The 24,426-nt window shown below is 43.4% G+C and overlaps 1 protein-coding gene across 3 annotated transcripts in view; it reads left to right on the plus strand.

Moving 5' to 3' along the window:
* The first annotated feature begins 85 nt into the window (after window positions 1–85).
* The window catches only part of ORC1 (origin recognition complex subunit 1), a 29,752-nt gene continuing 5,411 nt past the window's right edge, over window positions 86–24,426 (plus strand). The window contains exons 1-15 of one of the 3 annotated variants that reach the window (XM_047728209.1): window positions 86–244; window positions 4,069–4,201; window positions 5,569–5,668; window positions 6,292–6,419; window positions 8,717–8,895; window positions 10,255–10,573; window positions 14,632–15,001; window positions 15,916–16,020; window positions 16,616–16,811; window positions 19,186–19,283; window positions 19,861–19,962; window positions 20,285–20,456; window positions 21,060–21,167; window positions 21,455–21,604; window positions 22,259–22,378. In XM_047728209.1, coding sequence (XP_047584165.1) covers window positions 5,574–5,668; window positions 6,292–6,419; window positions 8,717–8,895; window positions 10,255–10,573; window positions 14,632–15,001; window positions 15,916–16,020; window positions 16,616–16,811; window positions 19,186–19,283; window positions 19,861–19,962; window positions 20,285–20,456; window positions 21,060–21,167; window positions 21,455–21,604; window positions 22,259–22,378 — 2,142 coding nt within the window. In that variant the 5' untranslated portion in view covers window positions 86–244; window positions 4,069–4,201; window positions 5,569–5,573. Of the gene's footprint in view, window positions 245–595; window positions 741–4,068; window positions 4,202–5,568; window positions 5,669–6,291; window positions 6,420–8,716; window positions 8,896–10,254; window positions 10,574–14,631; window positions 15,002–15,915; window positions 16,021–16,615; window positions 16,812–19,185; window positions 19,284–19,860; window positions 19,963–20,284; window positions 20,457–21,059; window positions 21,168–21,454; window positions 21,605–22,258; window positions 22,379–24,426 lie in introns of those variants that run through there. The other 2 variants (XM_047728210.1, XM_047728212.1) reach the window with 2 other exon arrangements.

Raw genomic sequence — 24,426 nt, forward strand, 5'->3', positions numbered from 1 at the left:
CCTCCCGTGTGGGCGGGGCTGAAGGACTGGCTGGTGACGAAACGCGGGGACAGCCTGGGGGCGGAGCCACGGCGTTTGGCGCGAAATTTTCTTTTCTCCACCTTCTTTCCTAGCTAGGCGCCGGCTTTGACTGTGGCGTGCGGCTAGTGGCTTTAAGAGGAGTCCAGCGGGGGCAGGTTAAAGTTGCTGCGGCTCCACGAACTCTTGGAGCTGAGACGGTGGGAGCAGAGGGCTTCGGCGCCCGGTGAGTGTGGCATTACGGGGCTGGAGTGGAATCTGAGCCGGCAAGACTGGAGAAGTTCTCTGTGGACTCATTGATTGATTCATTCAGCAGATATTTACTAAGCCCCTGTTAAGTGCCAGGTACTGTTTTAAGCCCATTAGGAGCATTTTTCTTTTCCACATCCCGATTTGTAAAAGGCTTCCCGCTTCGCCGGGGACTGAGGGGTTGTAGTTCGGGAAACCGGAAGCCAACAGAGAAGCGTGAGCATCCCTGCCCCCAGCGCCCTGAGATTCCCATTAATGATCTTAACCATCCCTCCTATCTGCTTTGACCTTGTGAAGCTATTCCGTCTTTCTCCTTTGAGGCGTCGTGAACCAGGTACCACAGGGAAGGCAGAACAGCAGGAGTTATTACCCCATTTTACGGATGTAGCAATTGAGCCCAGAGAGACTTGTCTAGGTCGCTTTTTGTAAGGGGCCTGGCTCCCACCCAAGTCTCCCCTCCAACCTACTCCCAGGTGAGCTCTCTTAATTGCGGGACTTTCATCCACCTTCTTTCTAGGAGAGAAGTCTAAAGGCATGTCTTCTACTTCCTTCGTTCGAACCCTAGAGTAGAAGCGCCTTCTAATTTTCATAATTGGAAAAAGCACTGGACTTAGAGGCATGAGATGTGAGATTCTTATCGTGGTCTACTGTCTGTGAAACTGCAATGATTAGATATGTCAGTTTTCGATTTTAGTTGTCTGTAAAAATGGTACCCTCTTCGGTGTTGGTATGGGGTACTTGCGAATGCCAACGGAGGTTTCCGATGTGAGAGCGCCATTTACCAAGTCTTTCTACAACGGTTTTTAACGTAACAGAGGGTAATATGTGGTTGTTAGAAGGTTTATGAATCCCTGAAATTAAGTGCAAAATTTTGTGTGAATTGTGAGTTTCCTAACATTCCTCAAATTCTCTCTCTCTTTTTTTTTTTTTTTAAGATCCACGGTCTCTTACAAATAAATGCAAGGGATTAAGGGAGTGAGGAAGTGAATTTGCCATTTTGCATTTTCTCACTTAAATCCAAGAATAGTGCCTGGCACACATTGGGTGGTTAATATATGTTGGTTGAATAAAAAAAAAAAAAAGGTTCTATTATTATCCCCATTTTGTGGGTAAGGAAATTGAGGTCCATTTGACTTCCCACTTAGTGGCTGGGAAGCCTAACTTACTGTAGTAAGCTACCAGAAGCATGTTCTCTCAGGCATATGTTAACATTATTCACTTTTACACAGGTGTTGTAAGGTGAAGTGGTTTAGAGTCATTGGAATCTGGCTGCTCAGGCTTCGAATTAAGACTGTGCCATCCTGTGTACCATTGGGACAAGTTAATCATTTTGAAGTGCTCATAGCACTTAACTTTCATTCAGCAAATATTTATTATTGAGAGTCTGTTGTGCACTTAGTATGTACTAGCATTGGACTCGGGTTATTTTGAGCATTAAATGAGATAGCGTTTTGACTCCATTTTCTGTCATATTGGCTCAGTACATACCTGCTATCATTTTTACCGCAATTCCCTTGGGTGTGGCACCCTGTACTGGGTGGTGTGTCTGTTCAAGATTTCTGGTATCTGCAACAATTAAGAGCCTGTTGGTGGTTATCTCCTAGAAGCAAATCCATTGCTCCACCAAGTCAGACCTGCCTTTCCACCCCATTCAACATCTCTCTTGGGTAATCTCTCTGCTAATAGTGGGGGAGATGAAATCCTGGGTCCTGAAGTAAGAAAGTAGAGTAACAGTACAAAGAGGCTTGACATCCTTATGCTGCCTCTATAGAAGGATTTTTTTTTTTAAAGATTTTTATTTATTTATTGAGAGAAAGGCAGTGAGAGAGAACATGAGCGAGGAGAAAGTCAGAGGGAGAAGCAGACTCCCCGTGGAGCTGGGAGCCTGATGCGGGACTCGATCCCGAGACTCCAGGATCATGACCTGAGCCGAAGGCAGTCGTCCAACCAACTGAGTCACCCAGGCGTCCCTATAGAAGGATTCTTGATTAATTGTTTGAACTATTCATTGAAAAATAACTAAATACCGACAAGTGCAGATATCATAAATGTACCAGTCAATGAACTTTCTTGAAGAGAACATACTTGTGTAACCAGCTTCCAGATAAAGAAACAGGACCAGCATTCCAGAAACATGTCCCTTCCCCACTGTGCTCTCTTTCAGTCACTTAGGTTACCTTCTGTTCTGACTTCTAACACCATGGGTTACTTTTAACCTATTTTTAAGCTTTATGTGAATGGAATCAATATAGTATGATTTCTTCTGGTGCCTGATTTCTTTAGCTCATTGTTATTTTGTACACACCCCCCCGGCCGCCCTGTGCATTTGTAGTTGGTTTATTTCATTGCTGTATAGTGCAGCTACAAACATTTTGGTTCATGTCTTTTGATGGTATGTATTTTTTCTGCTGGGTATAGTATGTTGAAATTGCTGAGTCATAGGATGTGCGTATATTTAGCTTTGGTAGCTACTGCCCATTTTTCAAAGTGGTTTTATCAGCTTAAATGCCTTCCAGCAGTTCTGGAAGGGTTCTGGCTGTTCTATGTCCTTACCACACTTGCTACTGCCCTAATGATTTTTAAAACCAGTTTGTTTTTCATTCATTCATTCATTCATTCATTCACCTATTTTATTGCCAAGTCTTAACCTAATCTTTGGGAATGCAGTTACAAACAAGATAGATAAGGTCCCAAGACCCGTGCTTTTGGAAGTTAACATTCTAGCGTAGGAAGTACAATAAATAAGAAAGTAATGTTATTGCTTTGATCATAGGGTGGTATAATGAAATATGACCCCGAGGGACAGTATAAGATGGTGTGAAGGTAAATTTCCATTGGGTATCAGTGAAGGCCTATCTGAGAAAGTTTTGTTGAGGCGGGGACCTGAGCCATCCCTGAAAAGATATGCAAAAAGAGAGAACAGCAATGGTATATTAAGTCTGAGGCCTTTTTGAGGCCAACAACTTTGGCCTTTTTGAGGTTTGGAAAAGCAGGCCTGGAGCAGAGTGCTAGACCAGGGTGAGGCAGGTTTTATGTCCAACCCCAGATAATGAATACTGTTATGCTGAAAAAAAATAAAAATTAAAAAAAAAAAAAAAAAAAAAAGCTTAGGGTAAATCACCCACCCTTGTACATATATGTCCATGTACTGGTCTCATTGAACACAGTGCATGGTCTAGAAAGGGAATGTTAAATTTTATCTTGGAGTGGTTTTTGAAGGAGGATGCCTGCTTTAGTAGGGTTAAATATCATCTTGATTTAAGAGTTGAGAGCATGGGGACGCCTGGGTGGCTCAGTTGGTTAAGCTGCTGCCTTTGGCTCAGGTCATGATCCCAGAGTCCTGGGATCGAGTCCCACATCGGGCTCCTTGTTCTGTGGGGAGCCTGCTTCTCCCTCTGCCTCTGCCTGCCGCTCTGTCTGCCTGTGCTCGCTCTCTCTCTCTCTCTCTCTCTGACAAATAAATAAATAAAAAATCTTAAAAAAAAAAAAAAAGAGTTGAGAGCATGGATTTGATTTTCTTAGGTATACATGAGAACCTTATAGGAATGGCGTTAGTCCTTCTGTTTGCCAATTTGGGGTATGAAAAAATGAGATTATTGTTTCGGTGTAGTCAAGTATCATAGTCGAAGTGATAAATCAGGTATTTATTCTATAATTAGATTATGCAGGAGTTGTAGACAGTTTTCTAGGAGATAACCCATTTGCTACAAAGCACTCTCAGTGATTTTCCAGTTTTGTTTTGTTTTTTTAATGGCAGAGTTTAGTAGAATTGTAATTGATTTGCATCTTTTGTTCTCTCAGTAGCCTATTTTGCCTGATTGCATTGTGGAAAAGTGAAAAGTTCCAAGTTTACTTCTGACAATACTGTTACCAAGTTTACTTCTGACAGTTTACTTCTGACAGATCATCCATTAAAAGGAATATTTATTTTAAGGTAAGTTAGTGTTATGTATTTCCTCGAATGCTTATTGAAATTCAAACACTTCTCCTAAATTTTACCAAATGCTTATTGAATATAAGAATCCAAATTCATTTTTTATTTGACATGAGTCATTGCTCTTGTTCATTTCTGTGATGTACTTAATTAAAATTAAACTGATTTTAATACTACCATGTTGTGAATTATATAGTACTCTTAATGCTCTGTAAAGCAGTCATTCAGACATCATTTGTAAGCTGTGTATTTACTAATGACTTAGCATTTTTTCTTCTTTTTGCTAATTAGTTTCCTCAAAGTAGATTAAAAAATACCTTTTTTAGAAGCAGACAATCTTGTAGGTCAGAATGTTCCTGAGTAGAGAATAAGACATAATGCTACCGAACTTCAGGAAACAAGGTTGTTTAATCAGAATATCAATATGCTAATTAAAATTCTGTTGTTTTCAACACAGACTGAAATTTTTGTTCATCTATCAGTAATTCAGAGTAATTCTGTCAGATTAAAGAAAAAAATTCTTTTGTCAAATGTTAGCTCCCATTAAAAACAGCAGTTAATTTAGAGGAAAGATTTATTATCTTAATTACTTAAACTTAGATAATAGATTAGCGGGCACCTGGGTGGCTCAGTGGGTTAAGCCTCTGCCTTCTGCTCAGGTCATGATCCCAGAGTCTGGGATCAAGCCCCCCCCCCCCCCAAATCAGGCTCCTTGCTCAGCAGGGAGTCTGCTGCTCCCACTGCTTGTGCTCTCTCTTTTTCTCTCTGTCAAATAAACAAATAAAATCTTAAAGAAAAAATTTAAAAAAATAAATGTTACACGATAGCTACTTACTATTCAATATTCAGTTTAGAAAACCCCTATAGGAAGCATTTGCTACCCGAACAGCCACAAGACCTGGTCCTCTAACTTGCAATAGTCTCTCTGCGTCCATCTCTTGACTTTTCACACTACTATTGTCCTTTATTGCATTTATATTTTATCCCTATCTTGATTATAAGTGTTGTGAAGATATGAACAACCATATATCACTGTCTTTTAGTTTCAGGTTGTTAGATGTTTAATACCTATCATTGTGCCTTGTAGCTAGTAGATACTTCTAAAAACTTAAAGTTTCTTTTCCTACTTATTGACCCTGCCTAGGAAGAGGTAAGGCATAGTACAAGATATATACAGATGATAACATAGAGGATAAATTGTCTATGTTCAATCTTAATGAAGTTTGACTTTTCTCAAGTTATTTTCTAAAATCTGCGGGAATGTAATGGGAGCAGAAGAGAAGGCTAAACTCATTGAAGGCAGGACTGTGTGCTAGAATCCATCAGAGCATTGTCATGTTAACTCAGAGTTAGTGACTTCTACACAGGAACCATGGCGTGCTACCCTACAAGGCTGAAGACTAGACAAACTTATTCATGGGTTGGCAAGCCGTCTTTGGACCAAAAACTACGCTACCACACCTACAAGTGAGTGTTGGACTCTGTTGGTTGTCCTGGAAGTAATAACTTCTCCTCACTAAACTGTTAACTTATATCCAGCCTGTTCCAGTTACTCTAGATTGAGAATTGAGGGACAGTAAATATGAATGGATTATAAGGAGGGGTTTTATTTGGTACAAGATGATAGCATAACTATAGCAGTGATAGAGGAAGACATGTCAAGTTAATAAAATTTGGTATGTGTGATGATGTTGTGTTTATTTAAAGTGGGTTCTTTGTGTCTGCATGATGACGGTAGGATGCACTGTTGTTGCTATGTCCTCTCAGCCCTAGAGGTCTCTGAAAATTTTGATACTGTTATTGGGCAGGTTTCATACTTTGGGAAGCCTTTATTTTTTGTCAATAACTAAGAGAGGTTAACATTCATATTAAGGCCTCTGGATTAACCATCCACATTAAAACAATTCATTCAACCCATTTCATTTCTTCTTGCATATGACTTTATGGGTGAACTGGTTTCCTAGTAGGATACTTGGTCATCAGAGAGAAACTAGGAGATTTTCCAGTTGGAAAGCACTTTCATCCGCCCAGAGGGTACGTTGAAGTTGTCTACCCTAAGTGATATCCTAACATGTTTCTCTCCTTCGTAGAGAAATGAGTGTCAAAATGGAAGGTGGTCTGACTGAGATTCATATCCAAGTTGGACAGTTCGTGTTGATAGAAGGGGATGATGATGAAAATCCGTATGTTGCTAAATTGGTTGAGTTGTTTGAAGATGGTAAGTTTGGGGCTAGAATGAAAACCATTCCTTATCATGAACAATTGGGAGCTGCAAGATTTTTGATTGCTGATTTCTCTGTTCATAGCTCCATATAGGGCGTGAGCTCTAGATTCTGAGGTGGGGTCATTTAAGCCCTGGCTATACCATTTTATACCTCGTAACCTTCTCTACTCATTAGAGCAATATTGGGTAAAAGTGGGATTGGGGGAGTGGTTCGAGAATTTAGCTTTCTCATTATTTTTAGGAATGGGCTAAAATGGTCACTAAGGGGCACCTGGGTGGTTAAACAGCTGCCTTGGTTGGTTAAACAACTGCCTTCAGCTTAGGTCATGATCCCAGAGTCCCAGGATCAAGTCCCAAATCAGGCTCCCAGCTCCACGGGGAATCTGCTTCTCCCTCTGACCTTCTCACCTCTCATGCTCTCTCTCACTCTCTCTTCCTCTCTCAAATAAATAAATAAAATTAAAAAAAAAAAAAAGGTCATTAAGGCAGGATTTTTGGAATGGACAAAGGATGAGTTCAAAAGGAAAGGGGAAGAAAAATAGGTGATTTACACTATCATACAGACTTATCTTTTAATTTTAGCATGAGGAAGTTAGGGGGGAGATAGGTGATTTGTACTATAATACAGATTATCTTTTTTTTTTTTTTTTAAGATTTTATTTATTTATTCGACAGAGAGAGATCACAAGTAGGCAGAGAGGCAGGCAGAGATAGAGAGGAGGAAGCAGGCTCCCCACCAAGGAGAGAGCCCGATGCGGGGCTCGATCCCAGGACCCGGGGATCATGACTTGAGCCGAAGGCAGATATTTAAATGACTGAGCCACCCAGGCGCCCCCAAACTTGTCTTTTAATTTTAACATGAGGAAGTTAGTGAAGAATTTTGCAAGTGTAACTTTTTTACAAGGGAGGAGGTAAGCTGGATTGGGAAGTTGTATCAGCTGATGTTCAGTCAGGAACACAAAAACACTTTAGATCTGTGTATAGTGTTGAAAAGGCTGGAAGAACAAAAGGTGGTATTTCCCAGAGATCAATAAGTGCAGAAAGCCATTACTTCCCCCTAATGCTGGAGGAACAAAGGGGAAGGTAGAGCCTGCATGTCTGCATTCACAGCCCTCAACTGATTTTCTGAGCTTTTAACGCTCTGCAAAGCAGAGAAGAGTGCAGAAAGGTGGGAATGGGACAGAGTTCTAAAAGGAGGATTAAAAAGAAATGGAAAATACACAAAACTGTGTCTTCCAAAAGCTAGGAGGGAAATGATGCGGCAGTTATTCCTGTGGCAGTTTGTATGCCTACAAGAAGGAACTGATATGGTGAGAGGATGAAGATATTTCATGTTACAGAGATAGGAAGGATATTTGACAAGAAGGGAGGAAAACCTCATCAAAGGAATATCCACCAGGGGGAGCACCTCAGCACTGTGGGCTTTTGTATTTAAGGTACAGGCCTTTGTGTCTAGAGTTTGGAGTCTGTGGCGCTCTTTTGATGGCTTCAGTCTTTCTCTGAAGAGCGCTGGGGAAGAGAAGAGGTGGTGACGATGGTGGCACTAATGAGCGTATAACCTTTCACTTGGACCGAATGCTAGTACAGAGTGATGTTGATGATATATTGCAAAGATAAAGCTAAAAATTGCAAGCATATGTTTGTCAGAAGTCACCTCAATGACTGATGCTTTAGTTTTTGTCAAGATTTTTATTTTGCTCTTTTTTGGTGTCCTCTTTATAGTCACTCATTTATAAGATTTGTTCACTGCCCCTGATTAGAATTTCTCCTCTTAAATGCCTTTTGTAATTTCTTCGATGACTAATAACCTTATTAGGAAGTCCAGCCAAGTGAGAAGGACATGAATACTGGGTGGAGTCAGATTGCTGCTGGTTGGTCCTGTAACCTTTGGCAAATTTTTTTAAGGTCCCTGTAACTTGATTAGTTTGTCTGTTAAAGGGAGATAGCCATAGTACCTACCTTGTAGGGTTAATGTGCTGATTAAAAATAATATGTTCATCGAGGTGCCTGGGTGGCTTAGTTGTTAGGCTTCTGGCTTTTGCTCGGATCATGATCCCGGTGTCCTGGGATCGAGCCCTGCCTTGAGCTCCCTGCTCGGTGGGAAGCCCACTTCTTCCTCTCTCAGTCCCCCTGCTTGTGTTTCCTCTCACTGTGTCTCTCTCTGTCAAATAAATAACATCTTTAAAAAAATATGTTAATCAAGTATTATCAGGTGCTTAGCACAGTGTCAGGCACACAGGAAGTGCTTAACAAATGTTCTTGCATCTCCCTTTTTCACCTATCCCTTCTAGATTCTGAACCTCATTCTAAGAAACGTGCTCGAGTACAGTGGTTTATCCGTTTCTGTGAAGTTCCTGCCAGTAAACGGCATTTGCTAGGCCGGGAGCCTGCTGCACAGGAGATATTCTGGTATGATTACCCTGCCTGTAACAGCAACATTAGTGCTGAGACCATCATTGACCACGTGCAGGTAAGTGATGCTTTGATACTCGGGTTCTATCTTGAAGCTTATTTCTGGCTGCCTCCTGAACTGCATGACCTCAGAAACATTCCTGGCTCTAATTTACCCCACAGAAATGAAATTTTTTCCTGTTTGTTATCTTTTCTGCTTGCTGCCTACTTCATCTCCACAAATTATTTATCGAGAGCATTTAGCATGTGTTAGGAGCCTCCTGGAGGAAGTGACATTTAGGTTGTGACCCAAGGGATAAGCAGGAAATTAGCAAATGAATCTCGGTGGGAAATTATATTTAGCTGTGGTTGTGGCAGGCACAAAGCATTGCGAGGCTAAATACGCTTGCTTAAATGAGGACTTCACCTTAAGTGGATCAGTACGAAGGGTGTTAGTTGCTAAGGGTAAATTTGTATTATGGGATTTTGTGATAAATCAGGTTCCAATGAACTACAGGATGAATGCAGACACTGGTTTGGAGACTAAGATACAGGTTATTTCTTGAGCTACTTCAGGCCCCCCAAAATAGGGGATCATATTATATGAAGTGTGGTCCCAAGTTTGATTTAATGGTAGGGCAGAGAGACTTGGGTCTGGCATGACCAGTCAGATTTTTCCAGTCTACAAGTCCAGCATAACATATGCCTCAAAACAATTTGTCTCTGAGTTAAAAGAGTGAAGGAGCAAAAGGCAGATATACAAGTTGAAACAGAAAAATGGGTTGATTTAGAAAGGAAGAGGGGTATTTAGGTGGGAGCATGATGGGGGAGAGGAGCAGGACTGTGACAAGCCAATCTCAGATAGTAATGGAAGGCCATCTGGAAGAGGACTGAGCACTCAGGAAGTAACGTGGGGCCATTTTTAGAATGCCCCAAAAACCAGTGTAATAATCAGATCTTGAAGTAGCAAAGAGCCGTTAGAGACGAGCAGGGGAGCATGCTTAGAAAAGTTGTGGGGAAATTTGGCATGAGTGAATAGATCGGACCGGGAAAGAAAGCAACATGGGGTATGGATATCATACTCCATAAGTAGGAGTCTGGAAATATGCCTCTTTAGTTTGGGAAAGGGACATCCCAGGTAGGGATGTAGATGTAAATGCTTTTTTTTTTTTTTTTTTTAAAGATTTTATTTATTTATTTGACAGAGAGAGATCACAAGTAGACAGAGAAGCAGGCAGAGAGAGAGAGAGAGAGGGAAGCAGGCTCCCTGCTGAGCAGAGAGCCCGATGCGGGACTCGATCCCAGGACCCTGAGATCATGACCTAAGCCGAAGGCATCGGCTTAACCCACTGAGCCACCCAGGCGCCCCAATGCTTTTTAATCATAGCTCTCATGAAGCATCTGTTGGCTCATTTGGTTCTCATTTCTTCCTGTTCAGGTAGTAGCTTTAGGCCCAGATGAAGTGATGCCTGTGGATGTGAGAAATGAGGAGACACTCTTTGTGAAACTATCTTGGAATGAGAAGACATTCAGACCACTGTCGCCAGAACTATTTGCAGAGTTTGATCAGCCACAAGAAAGCAGTCCTAGGTGCCAGAAGCCTGTGGGAGCCAAGACTAAGGGCCTGGGAAGCCCTTCTTCGACCACAGCAGAGCATGCAATCAAAAGGATTGAATCAAGACACTCTACCTCCAAATTTCGCCAAACTCCTTCCCATCTTGTCACTCCAAAGGCAAAGAAGAGATTGGAGCTCAGTGGTAAGTGCAAGATGGGTCACGGTGGGCAATACTGAGACTAATGGAAAATGATAAAGTAGTAACTCGTGCTGTAATATCCAGTTAATGCCCCAGTGGACCAGGTACCGAGTAGACAGGTATTGAAATACACATAAAATTTACCATTTTAGTCATTTTTAAGTGTACAGTTAAGTGGCATTAAATACACTCACATTTTTGTACAGCCATCCCCATCATCTTCTGCAATGGAAACTCTGTAGCCATTAGACCATAGATTCCCATTTCCCCATTTCCCATCCTTGGGCAACCACCACCATTCTTTTTTCCTGAGTTTGACTACTCTAAATACCTCGTTTAAGTGGAATCATATAGTATTCATCCTTTTCTGACTGGTTTAAGTTAGCATAATGTCATTAGGGACCATCCATGTTGTAGCAGGTGTCAAAATTTCCTTTTTTTAAAAGATTGAGAGGTATAATTAACATATAGCATTATATTAGTTTCAGATACACAACATAATCTGTTCACATCTCTCACCATACATAGTTATAAATATTTTTTTCTTGAGGTGAAAATGTTTTGGCTTTACTCTCTAAGCAACTTTCAGGTATGCAATAACAGTATTCTTAACTATAGTTGCCGTTATCTCTCCACGCACACTATATCCTCATGAGTGACTTATTCTGACCTCCTTCATCCATTTCACCCGTGCCTTGACTGGTGATCACCTGTCTGTTCTCTTTATTTATGAGCTTGGTTTTGTTTTCTTAAAGTTTAGAGGGACGCCTGGGTGGCTCAGCCAGTTAAGCGTCTGCCTTGGGCTCAGGTCATGATCCTGGGATCCTGGGATGGAGCCCCACGTTGGGCTCCCTGCTCAGTGGGGGAACTGCTTTTCCCTCTCCCTTGCCTGCTGCTCCCTCTGCTTGTGCTCTGTCTCTCTCTGACAAATATATAAATAAAATCTTTAAATAAAATAAAATATAAATAAATAAGTCCTTAAAATTTAGATTCCAGGGGTGCCTGGGTGTCTCAGTTGGTTAAATATCTAACTTTGGCTTAGGTCATAATCTCGGGGTGCTGGGATCGAGCCCCAAATCAGGCTCAGTGGGGAGCCTGCTTTTCCCTCTGCCTGCTGTTCCCCCTGCTTGTACGCATCCCCTCTCTCTCTCTCTCTCTCTCTGACAAACATAAATCTTTAAAATTTAGATTCCACATTTAAGTGAGATCATACAGTGTTTGTCTTTCTCTGTCTGACTTATTTCACTTAGTGTAATGCCCTCAAGATCCATCCATGTTGTGCAAATGGTAGGATTTTATTCTTTGTTTGGCCGAAAAATATTTCTTTGTGTCTGTGTGTGTGTGTGTGTGTGTGTGTGTGTGTGTATCTTTATCCATTTATTCATTAATAGACACTTCAAGTTGTTTCCATATTTTGAATATTGTATATAATGCTGCATGTAGGTGCACATATCTTTTCAAGTTATTGTTTTCATTTTCTTTGGGTAACTACACAAAAGTGGAATTGTGGATTGTATAATATTTCTATTTAGTTTTTTTAAAAGATTTTATTTATTTATTTGACAGAGAGAGACAGCGAGAGAGGGAACACAAACAGGGGGAGTGGGAGAGAGAGAAGCAGGCTTCCTGCTGAGCAGGGAGCCAGATGAGGGGCTCCATCCCAGGACCCTGGGATCATGACCTGAGCTGAAGGCAGACGCTTAATGACCGAGCCACCTAGGCGCCCCTCTGTTTAATTTTTTGAGAAGCTTCCATATTGTATTCCACAGTAGCAAAGCTTTAGAAGTTATAGGGCTCAACCAGAACAATTAAGTTTAACTTCTAAAACTTTGCTACTAAGGTGACCTTGCTTTTAGAGATAAGAAATAAGTATTTTTAAACTCTTAAATTTATACCAATACTTCTAATTTGTACCACAGGGTTCTTCCCATATTCTATAGCTGTATCCCCCTCCTTCAAGATCCTGATACACACGAAGTAGTTTCACAATTGCTATCCCAGTACTACTACCGGTAGTTAACTTACCAACTTAAGTTTGGAATTAATTTGCAGTTCTTTATGCCTTTAGAATATATTCCACTGAGGGAGTAAGTTAATTTAACTGCTTTTCTTTCCTTCTGATGGTTTTATTATTGGTGATAGGCAGTTAGGTTCTTTTATTTCTGTTTAATTTTAGGGTCTCTCCCATCTTTGATTAATTTTGAAGCATATGAATCATTAAAATAAGATTCAAAGCTATTTAAAACAAGTGTACTCAGGTGCCTCGTTAACGCAGTAGGTAGCGCATCAGTCTCATAAAACAAGTGTACTTGGGATGCTGGGTGGCTCGGTTGGTTAAGCATCTTCCTTTGGCTTAGGGCATGATCCCAGGGTCCTGGGACCGAGTTGCGTGTTGGACTCCTTGCACAGTGGGGAGCCTGCTTCTCCCTCTGCCTGCTGCCTACCCCCACCCACCCCTGTTTGTGCTTTCACTCTCTCTGACAAATAAATAAACAAAATCTTTAAAAAAAAAAAAAGTGTACTCAAGAGAAGCCCCATTCCTTTCTTTGCCCACATACCCTGTTTCTTTTCCATCTTTTGTAAGTAATCAGTTTTATTAGTTTCTGGGGTTTTTTTTTTTTCTGTGTTTTTTGCAAAAATAAGCAGATACGCATGTATGCACACACATACATATGCACAAACATGCATAGGATTTTATTTCTTTTTCACTTACAATGTATTTGAAGCCACCCTGTGGCAGTTCTGAGAGTTCATCCTCATCCTATTATGTGTCATCAATCCTGAATTCTTTGTGTATGTACCAAGTTTATTGGGTTTAAGTTATCTGTGTTTTTTTTTTTTTTTGTTTTTTTTTTTTAAGATTTGATTTACTTATTTGACAGCAAGAGAGAGCGAGAGCAGAAACATGAGCAGGGGGGCTGGGAGAGGAAAAGAGGGAAAGCAGGCTTCCCGCCTAGCAGGGAGCCCAATGTGGTGCTTAATCCCAGGATCCTGGGATCATGACCCAAGCCAAAGACAGACGTTTAACAACTGAGCCACCTAGGTGCTCCAAGTTATCTGTGTTCTTGATAGCTCCTTAGTATAATGTGTATTTAGGAGCTGAACGTAAACATATAAAACATTTGGGAAATACCAAAAGATTACTAAAGAAATAATTGGCAACATCACCATATAGAAATAAATGGCAGTATTTTTTTACTGTTGCTTTTACAGGACCTGGACAGGGTAAGAAATCTGGACTTGACACAGTTATATAACTAGAGGAGAGGGCTATGATGAAAATGTTTTGGATTAATTGTTTTTAACAGAAAGAGGAAAATGGGGGCGCCTGGGTGGCTCAGTGGGTTAAGCCTCTGCCTTCGGCCCAGGTCATGATCTCAGGGTCCTAGGATTGTGCCCCGCATCGGGCTCTCTGCACAGCGGGGAGCCTGCTTCCTCTCTCTCTGCCTGCCTCTCTGCCTACTTGTGCTCTCTGTCAAATAAATAAATAAAATCTTAAAAAAAAAAAAAAAAAGAAGAAGCACTCCTTTGGTAGATTACTTCAGGGAAATTGCTGAACATTTATCCACAAAAGCTGATTTAACAGTTGACTTATGACTCTAACTAGGGAAATCACCCTGGAATTTAGGAGAGATGAAAAATAAGGGGCACCTGGGTGGCTCAGTGGGTTAAGCTGCTGCCTTCGGCTCAGGTCATGATCTCAGAGTCCTGGGATCGAGCCCCGCATCGGGCTCTCTGCTCAGCAGGGAGCCTGCTTCCTCCTCTCTCTGCCTACCTCTCTGCCTGCTTGTGATCTCTCTGTCAAATAAATAAATAAAATCTTTAAAAAAAAAAAAAAGAAAAAGAAAAAGAAAAAAAACTAGCTAGCCTGGGGGAAGAAAGCATGGAGTGGTTAAAAATATGGGCAACTCATGGGGTTCAGTCAGTTAAGCACCTGACTCTTGGTTCCGGCTCAGTTCTTTGTGTAACTTCAGTGGATGAATTTAGCTGTAATGAGATTGAGGTTGTGCATGGTGCTTATTATAAAATTCATACATTGTGGTAATTTCTCTTGGGATTAGGTTTCCCTAGGACCCCTAGCACTAGGATTTCCCAGCAGAATTCAGGGACCTTGTTGGATTCTCCCGGAAGATGTAAACGAAAAGTGGCCTTCTTTGAGATCACCTCACCTACTAAGAGGTCTCAGCCTGATGGACTTCATACCTCGTCCCCAGCTCTGAAAGCCCCACAGAAAACTGGAGAGATTCAAAGCTCATGTGCTGAGGATGACAAGAAGGCATCACCTAACTGTCACAGGATCCTGAGAACCCGAGTCCCAGCTTTGAAAACCACAGAGATTAGTGAGGAAAGAACACTTACCCCTATCAGCGGGGGCTGGAAATCCTCGGCAGTGCCTTCCATGATTCTGAAACCAGATATCATCAAAAAGAGGTGACTGGGCGTTACCCTGCCTCCCACAGGGCAAGCTGAGCTCTGTTATGTGATGTGGAATGTGTGGGACACGGCTGCTCAAGTTAGAGCAGCAGGTCTCAAATCTGTTGTAGCATCACCTGGGAACCTTTCTAAAATACAGATTTTTTCTGAGCCTCTTCCCAGACGAATCAATCTCTGAGGGTTAGGCCCAGTAATCTGCATTTGGAAATGGTCCTTGGATGATTCTGATATACTTGGCTGTCCTTTTGGAATCCCTGCTCTAGGAGATAATTTCCCAAACCTGGATTGCTTCACAGTCCTGCCAAGGCTCTTTGCCACATATTAATATTCACTTTCCTAGTTTTTGTTTTGTTTTGTTTTGTTTTTTGGGCTGGAAACCATTCTCAAATACATATGGTACAAGAAGATAATGCATCTAGATCAAACTTTGCAGTTTGACACGAGACAATGTTTGTAAATAAGGGGCAGCACAGATAATATGACATAACAGAAATCACGCATGGCCATATTTCCTGCTCAAAAACTCCAGCACCTGGTCTATAATAGGTTTGCTTGGTAAATGCTTTGTATTGAATACATAGCTGCACTTCTGCCTGCCTTGAGTCTGGGACAGTAAATCCACTGATGCCTCAGAAATGAAAGAGGGCAAGAAGCTCTGCCTGGCCTGAGTACATCCTGGTTTTTAGCTGGTGAAGTCATGAGTCTGATTTGAATGATAAGCTTCAGGCAAACTTTATCTTTGGTGTTGAGTCAGACTTGAATTGTAAAGTTTTTGACCAAGTGTGATTAGTTCGCTCCAAATCCAAATCTTTCCAAAGTAGCTATAAAAAACAGTAGGAGCCAGTCAGGAGCCCACCGCTGACTCCAGTGCCCAAAACTATGTCTTGTAATCGTGCTGTGATACCTTGCAGGGAGGCAGAAGAACCAGAAGCTCCAGAAGAAACTACCTCTATCCCACATCGGATCCGTAGGAAGAGTTCTGTCTTGACTTTGAATCGGATTAGACAGCAGCTTCGGTAAGCCTGTTCTTAGCAGGCAGAAAACGTTTGTAACTGCTCTCTATAGTATCCCTAATCTCATTTCCTAAAGCCTCCAATGTTTCTTGTTTGTTATTTGCTATTCCATTAATTTGCCTTTTACTTAGTATGTCTGGGAATATGTTAATTCCACATAAATGGCATAGTTTGAAAGAGGCAAGAAATAGTGCCCTGGGTTCAGAGGGCTCCTGGGGCCCCATACTCACACTCAGCAAGACTGTTAGTGCAGTCCCTAAAAGCATGAACTTTGATTCTAGCAACTTGGATTTAAACCTGAGCTTTGTCATACTGTGTAACCTTGGGAAGGTTACTTCACCTTTCTAAGCTACGGTTTCCTCTTCTATAAAATGGGAGTGATAATTCACAAGTCACAAGGTTGTCGAAGGATTTAACAAGAGACTACAAGTAAAACCCTTAGCAGAGCATTACAGTAGCAAGGGTCCAAGAAGCAGAACATAGCCTATATTACTTGGTTGCAGAAAAGACTCTGTAATATTTCTAGTCCACAGTGACCTATTAGAGAGCTTTTTATTTAGATGCTAAATATCAGAAAATAATGTGTCCCACCATTCAGGTTTTTAGGTAACAGTAAGAGTGACCAAGAAGAAGAGGAATTTCTGCCGGCAGCAGAGATTTCAGACTCTGGCAGTGAGGAGGAAGAGACTCCCACACCACCCCTCTCAAGGAGAACATCCAGTCGGGTGTCCAAGGACCTATGCTCTTCCATGAAGTCATCCTTACAGACCCCCTCAAAGACACCAAAGAAAACCGTAAGACACTTTTAGGTTTGTTTGCCACTGAAGCATCTTCTCTTAATTCTAAGATTGTGTTGGCTAAGGTCACACAGTTAGTCATGGCTGGATTCTGAGCACAGGTCTGTCATAGGCTGGAATATTCATAGAGGAAAAGACCTAAGTGAACCCTAGGACTGAAAATGAATCCAGTAGCAATGATTTTGAATCCGAGTTCCTTTTAAGATATGGAACCAAATAGCCAAGAGCCAGACTTCCTGAGGGAGAGACAAGGCCTGGCTCCTTGTCTTTGCATTTTCCACAAACGCTAGCAGAGCGCTTTATGCCTGACCTGTGTAGCCAGGGCCCAAGGGTGCAAGAGCCGCCCGGCTCCCAGGGTCCCCAACAGACCAGGTTCGGCCACTTGCCGCTGACTGACAAAACCCAAAGGCAGAGAGATGAGTGGTGGGGAAATAAGAAGGGAGTTCATTTCAGTGAGGCCAACACCGGGAAGACAGCAGACCGACCTCTCAAAGACCCTCCAAAGCACTGAAGATGCTTCTAGGTTGATATAAGGGAAAGGGGACAAAGGCGGGTGGGTACATGCTGGTGGGCAGGGAAGTCAGGGCCATCACTGTCTGGAGGTCGGTGCTGCAGGGTTTTGCTGGTGCCAGGGCAGTGGTTATTGCTTATCAGTTCCCGTCATGCAATGCCTTGCCCACATTAAGAGATAAGCTGGAAAGAACTAAATCAGAAAGTACAGACTAAGGTCAAAATGGCAGTGAAGTCCTCTTTCAAGTTGTTCAGACTTGGTCTCGAGTCCAGGGCTGCTGGGCTACGTTACGTTTTTTCTGCTGTGCCACGTGATTCACCTGAGAAACGAGCACGACTGAGGTCTTGGTAATAAACTGTGTAAAGTAAGATGGAAGAGGGGAATGGACATCTCTGCTGCTTCCTGTGGAATTTTAGCAGAATGTTGAATCAATTAAAAGAAGGTCTTCCCATGTTCAGATGTGTTTCAGAAATGTTTGGATCACACAGTTAAACTGGTTCATTGTCACAGGAGTTCTCAGAGCCATTAATTTATTAATGTTAACATGACCTTCTCAGAGTGCATTAGTATATGGGTCTTTGATCTGGAAACTCTTCTCTGGGAGCCTATTGTTTTTAGGAAATGCCTAGTTAGGAGACCTTTTCTACAGCTGATCTCCATTTTTCTGTATCAAGAAAAATGTGATTGGGCTTGGGTTGAAAAAAAAAGACCTTCAGAGAAGGAAATCAAATAGATCACTTTTGGATTAGTGACCATTCTACCTGGAGTTTCTCATTTTGCAAATAGCTTACCAAGGTTCTGATCGCATCTGGCATCTGCGGGGTCCCACCCAAAACAAGGGATACGAGGGTGTGATGGCATCTTTAGCATGATAAAAAGGCCAGAAGTCCACCAAAGTTTTCGATACCTTCTCAGCAAGGTTTTGGTATTCCTTTCTTGTTTTCTCCAAAGGTAATAGATAGAAAACTATTAGGGTGTAAGTGCTTTCTGCCTGAGGAAGGGGTGGAGAGGCTGTTGTTACCCTATAGCCTGGGGAGATCAGAAGGTGGGTAGGGGAAATGCCCCCACGGAAGGGAGTGCTTTGTGGAAGGAAAGATGGGGTAGCAGGTCCACTCTAGTAAGCCAGCAACAAGGAAGAAAAGAGATGGGCTGGTCAGCCTAGATAGAACAGTGACCTGGGGTTTGGGAGTGGAAAAATCTGGTGATATCTTTCCAGTTCTGGATTATGGAAGTCCTGAGCTAAAGTTTGACTATATATTCAAACAAATCTAGAGGAGAGGCCTATGGATCAACCTTGGTTTATGCCTCCTACCCTACTGTGTATTGGGCAGAGTAGTTAGGGTTTCTTATAAATTTCTTGTCTTTCAAGATCATATTTTACTTTTAAATAGTATTTAATCTATGCTTTCATTCATTTTTTAAATTAACATATAATGTATTATTTGCCCAGGGGTACAGGTCTGTGAATCATCAGGCTTGCACATTTCACAGCACTCACCATAGCACACACCCTCCCCAATGTCCATCCCCCAGCCACCCTATCCCTACCTGCCCACCCCGCAGCAACCCTCGGTTTATTTCATGAGATTAAGAGTCTCTTCCTTTTATTCATTCCTTACTCAGATTGACATTGTTTTCAAATCCCAGGACTGTTTGTAAAATAGAAAAATTGTGTCTGGCCAGTGAACAGTATTTGTAACATGAGAGAGGGGGAGATTCATGGTACTTTATAAGGAAATGCACTAAGAGTTATTCACCATTCTTTTTGTCAGATCATCATGAATCAGACTTGCTGATGTGTCCTAGATGGTGTTTTGCTTTGCCTTTTTCTTCTGAAATCTGTTCTCTTTTTGAACACAGCCCAAGCCCAGCACGCCACGCCATGCCACTCCCCAGATCCGCAGCCGAAACCAGGCTGCCCAGGAGCCGGCCAGCATGCTGGAGGAGGCCCGGCTGAGGTGCGCTCCTTATGGGCCCCCTATTAGATAGGCGGGAATGGATCTCTGCTTTCATTTACATCAAACAAGTAATTTGTAGCCTTCCATGTACATGATAAAGGTAGAGAGTAAAATGAACACATGTGTTTAGAGAGAAGAAACCTTTTCAAGCAGTGTCTGGGTGGGATAATGTGGACAGGTTCTCAAAGGAGTAGGCTTCTGCCACCATTTGCTCAGGGACAGAAGGTGGCTGATGAATGAGAATACTGCTTTTCTATCGTGGTACCCTTTAGAACTATGCGGGAACTTTTTCAAGATACATAAGCCAACATCTTCCCAGAAAACAAGTAAATCAGAATCTCTCATGGGATGAAGGCCATCCCTGTAATTGAGGAAAGCTCCCCAGGGGTTATGTACCCTTGTTTAGAACCTATCAGTTGGGTCATTTGGATGTCGAAAGGATTATGAGGCTGAATGAAGGCATTTCCTGTGGATTTGTGATTGAAGTTTCACATAGAAACTATACATAAGCCTTCTGCATTTGTTACTGAGCAGATGGTGAAATGTCCTCTTCCCCCTTGTTTATCACTGATTGTAGGCTGCATGTTTCTGCTGTACCTGAGTCTCTTCCCTGTCGGGAACAGGAATTTCAAAACATCTACAACTTTGTGGAAAGCAAACTCTTGGACCGGACGGGAGGGTGAGTCCTGCTGAGGCCAACAGGACGGTCTGGGGAGAAGGCTCCTGCTGGCGTACCACCTCAGATGTCACAGTTCAACCGAATGGTCTTCCCAGCGTCAGGAAAAAAAGTCTTCTTGGCCTATAGCACTGCTTAAGAATGAATGATTCTGTGTTACCAGGTCTTGCTCTGACTGGCTTCCAAGGGTGGTCCTTACTGCTCCCACCTCCACATTTCAGGGGTCTGGGCCCTTCCTTCGGCACACATCCCCATGCCTCTAACTGGTGATGGTGTGAGGCGGCCGGCACAGACTCAGCCCGCGGGTCTTCCCCTCTTGCCGCAGGTGCATGTACATCTCCGGGGTCCCCGGGACAGGGAAGACCGCCACTGTGCACGAGGTGATACGCTGCCTGCAGCAGGCTGCCCAAGCAAATGACCTTCCTCCCTTTCAGTACATCGAAGTCAATGGCATGAAGCTGACAGAGCCCCATCAGGTCTATGTGCAGATCTTGCAGGTAAGTAAAGCTGTTGCAGCTTTTTGGAAAATAGAGTTTCTTGGTGGCATATGAAAAAAGGGAGGTTTTGTGCTTATTGGTATGTTTACGATGTGCCAGGCATTGTCCTTTGTGTGAGGTAGCAAGAGTAGAGAAGGCAGAATTCCTACCCTCAGGGACCTTAAAGTCTAGGAGCTGGGCATGAATACTGGAAGCCAGGACTTACTGACGTGGTGAAAACTGTTGGCACATAGGAGGCCCTGTGGCCAACTGTGGGGAACAGATTAGAGGTCGGCTAGAGTTTGAACCTGGCTCTTGTATTCATTAGTGGTTTTCTTGGAACAAGTAATGTCCAGTTATAAATTGAGTCATGCAGTAATGATTTTGGAGGGGCTGCTGGGACCTGTCTGTGGCTCACTTGCATTTCATACACAGACTTTCTTTATCATCTCTTCTGGTGCCTTCTCTTCTCCTTCCATGTTAAGGTTAAGACCAGAGTGGAAGGCAGAATTTAGGACATTGAAGTCCTCACGCAAAATTGCTTCCTCTATTGCAAATTTAACATTAAGCTCAGGAGAGTAAAATCCTTCTTGTTTACCACACCTGCTTTTCCCCTCATTGCAGAAGCTGACCGGCCAAAAGGCAACCGCTAATCATGCAGCAGAATTGCTGGCAAAGTGCTTCCTGACCCGGAGGTCCTCCCAGGAAAGCACTGTGCTGCTTGTGGATGAGGTAAGGAGGTACCCTCAGGAGGAGTGGGAGAGTGGCCTGGTGCTTGACCGGGGCATGCCAGGAGCAAGTGCTGGGTTGAGAGGGAGGCCCTGGCTCCTTCCTCGCATCCCTTCGTGCATCTGAGCCTGTTCGGTGGTGGTGAGAGGCCTGCATCCATCGATGTCCCTGCTGCTTTCGTGGTGGGACCTGAGAAGCCCAGGCAGCTAACACGGCGGTAACAGGGCTTCACTCAGAGGCCCTGGCTCAGTTCTGTGGTTGATCCTGCATCTCTCTCCCTTTCCCGGCAGCTTGACCTTCTGTGGACTCAGAAACAAGACGTACTGTACAATCTCTTTGACTGGCCCACTCATCGGGAGGCCCAGCTTGTAGTCCTCACCATCGCCAACACGATGGACCTGCCGGAGCGCATCATGATGAACCGGGTCTCGAGCCGACTGGTGGGTCCTAGGGCTGTTCTCAAGCCCTTCTTACAGATCCATAACGGGGGCCGAGGTGTTCTAAAAACTAAATGCACAGGAAACTAAAATAAATGGGAAAAGTGCACAATGTGATTTCTGAAATTCCTGTAATTAAATCTGCTGCCATTGCATGATTTTCTGCAAATACACCTTGCTGTTCTGCCACCAGGGTACTCTTAACCTGCACAGAGCCCTGCAGGTCTAATTGTTTTTTAAACATCTGGAAGCCCTCGCCCCTGCCAGGCAAGGCTGGAGGCGTGGGGTACAGCAGGGACTGAGAAGCGAGTCGGGTGAAGCCAGGAGCTGAGCCTGTGTTCTCTGCGGAGTTGGGGACGCTCCCACCCGCTCCAGCTAGAGCACCCCTGCCTGGATCTACTCCTAAGTGATTCTGGGAGAATAAAGGTTGTCTGAAACGAAAGGAGAAATTACTTGAGCACTGTGACTGCCTGCAGGAGACCACCCGCCGCTATCAGCGGTGAAAGGAGCTGTAATCGATTCTGTAGCAGTCCTGGGAGGGACTGTGTAGCCTTGAGGGACTTGGAAAGCAGGCTTAGGGACTTGACGGTGGCTGACCAGAAGGACTGTCAGAATGGTTAATTAATGAGCTTGTTCTCTGTGGTCTTGACTTGCCAGGGTCTTACCAGGATGTCCTTCCAGCCCTATACTCACAGCCAACTGCAGCAGATCCTAACATGCCGACTCAAACACGTGAAGGCCTTTGAGGATGATGCCATCCAGCTGGTAGCCAGGAAGGTAAGTCACCTTCGGGAGCTCCTACTTACACCTGTGAACCAGGAGGCAAGTCTGTGCTGAGTGCCTGCCAGCGTGAGGCCTTGTGTTGGGTGCTCTCTGGGTGAAGAGAAATTTAGAGAGTCCTGTAAAACGTAAATATCAAAAAGTAGAAGCAAAAGTGTGAAAAGTTCCTTAACTTTCTTTTTTTTTTTTTTAAGATTTTATTTATTTGACACGCAGAGAGAAATCACAAGTAGGCAGATAGGCAGGCACAGAGAGGGGGAAGCAGGCTCCCTGCTGAGCAGAGAGCCTGACTCGGGACTCCATCCCAGGACCCTGGGATCATGACCTGAGCTGAGGGCAAAGGCCTAACCCACTGAGCCACCCAGGCGCCCAGTTCCTTAACTTTCTTATTGTCTAATTAACGAGCAGGCTAGGAGTATGGTGGACTTATATACAAATGAAGATAAATTGGTTCGGGCGGTAACAGGGGCAGGCAGCTTTGTATGATGGAAAGGGTAGTATAGGCCATCGAGTAGCAAACCTGTTGGGCTGTTTTGAGAATTAAAGGAGATCACGTCCGTGATGCGCCTCCAGGGGTGGCTCTCTGGGACAGGTGCCAGGCATTGGATGCCTGAGTCCCACAAGCTCACCGGGAGAATGCCAACCTAGACTGTTCTGCAAGGCTGCTGAGGGACAGAAGTGGGTTAAATGTCTCAGCTTCGATCTGGATGTGAGAAACCACACATCCGGAGTATTTCAGCACTTAAAAGAATTATAAGCTTATTTCTGGTTCTTCCTGTCTGAAGCGATTGGAGTTCTGAGAGCCTAGAGCAGACCGTGTGGGACACCAGGTCAGAGCTGGGTGCTGGGGTCAGAGGCGATCCAGACAGGGAGCTGGTCTCCAAGCTTTGCTTTGTAGGAGCTCAAAGTTACCACTTACCCCCTCTGTTAGGTAGAGTTTTTTCACTTCTGCTATCTTTCTAAAAGTTCTTTTTTGTCTTTTTGTCTCTCTGAAGGGTCCTTTTTTTATGCCATTCTGTTTGTTGACGTTATCTTCTCTCTTTTCTTTCAAGATGCTTTTTGTCTGTTGAATTCAGCCTCTATCTCATGTGGTTAGAGACTTTCCTCAGATGTCTTGGTTGTCCACTCTGGTATATGAGTGAAGATTAAAAAACTTTAGGTTGGGGAGCTCTGAGCACACAAGTGGGGCTTACCACTGGGAGCTTTACTCTGGGGCATTCTGTTTGGGCCAATTCCAGTATCTCCAGTTCTTTCCCTTAAGAATAGTCAGATCTTCGTGAATAGGCATCCTGTGTCCTGCCTGGAGGGCAGTATTCCAGGAGTCGGGCAGAGGATGGAGGTCTTCAAATTCAGTATGGGAACAGTAACCATTTATATCTAGGAAGGGACCTCCCCTCCCCTGCAATAATGCCTAGTGGTCCCTGGCCCAGAGACTTTCTCTTTATCCTTGCTTGAGAATAAATCTCTGGACTCTTGCCATGGCAGAAGAGGGATAATCTCCAGGGCAAAGAGTTTTATAGTGACAGTACAACCAACCAAGGCACAAAATTTGCCAAAGAGCCCTAAACCTTCCTGAGTGTCCCTGAGGTTTACCCAACAGCGTGAAATGGGGGAAGGAATCTAGGGCAAGGGTCCACAAACTTTTTCTGTGAAGGGCCCGGCAGGAAATGTTTTAGGCTTTGTGGTTCCAACGGTCTCTGTCACCACTCTTCAACTGTGCCCTTGCATCCTGAAAGCAGCCAGGCACAGTAGGTAAATGAAGGCTCACGATTGTGTTCCAGTAAAACTTCACGTATGCAAATATGTGGCAGGCTGTAGTTTCTGACTCCTACTCCAGGTCATCAGGTTGTTAACTTGCAACCAGTCCTCCTTATTTTAGCCAGACATCCCCCTTTACCTTCAGTTCTGGTATTGCTGTCATCTGAGCGCTTTGAAGATATTTAGTGTAATTTAGATTTTTTTCTTGGATTCCTTGATACTGGCTTAGGACTTGGCTCTCTCCAGCCTGCGGAGTCAGTCATTACTCTGCCACCTCTTTCCAACTG

Source organism: Lutra lutra, chromosome 4, assembly GCF_902655055.1.
Source record: "Lutra lutra chromosome 4, mLutLut1.2, whole genome shotgun sequence".
Classification (NCBI taxonomy): Eukaryota; Metazoa; Chordata; class Mammalia; order Carnivora; family Mustelidae; genus Lutra; species Lutra lutra.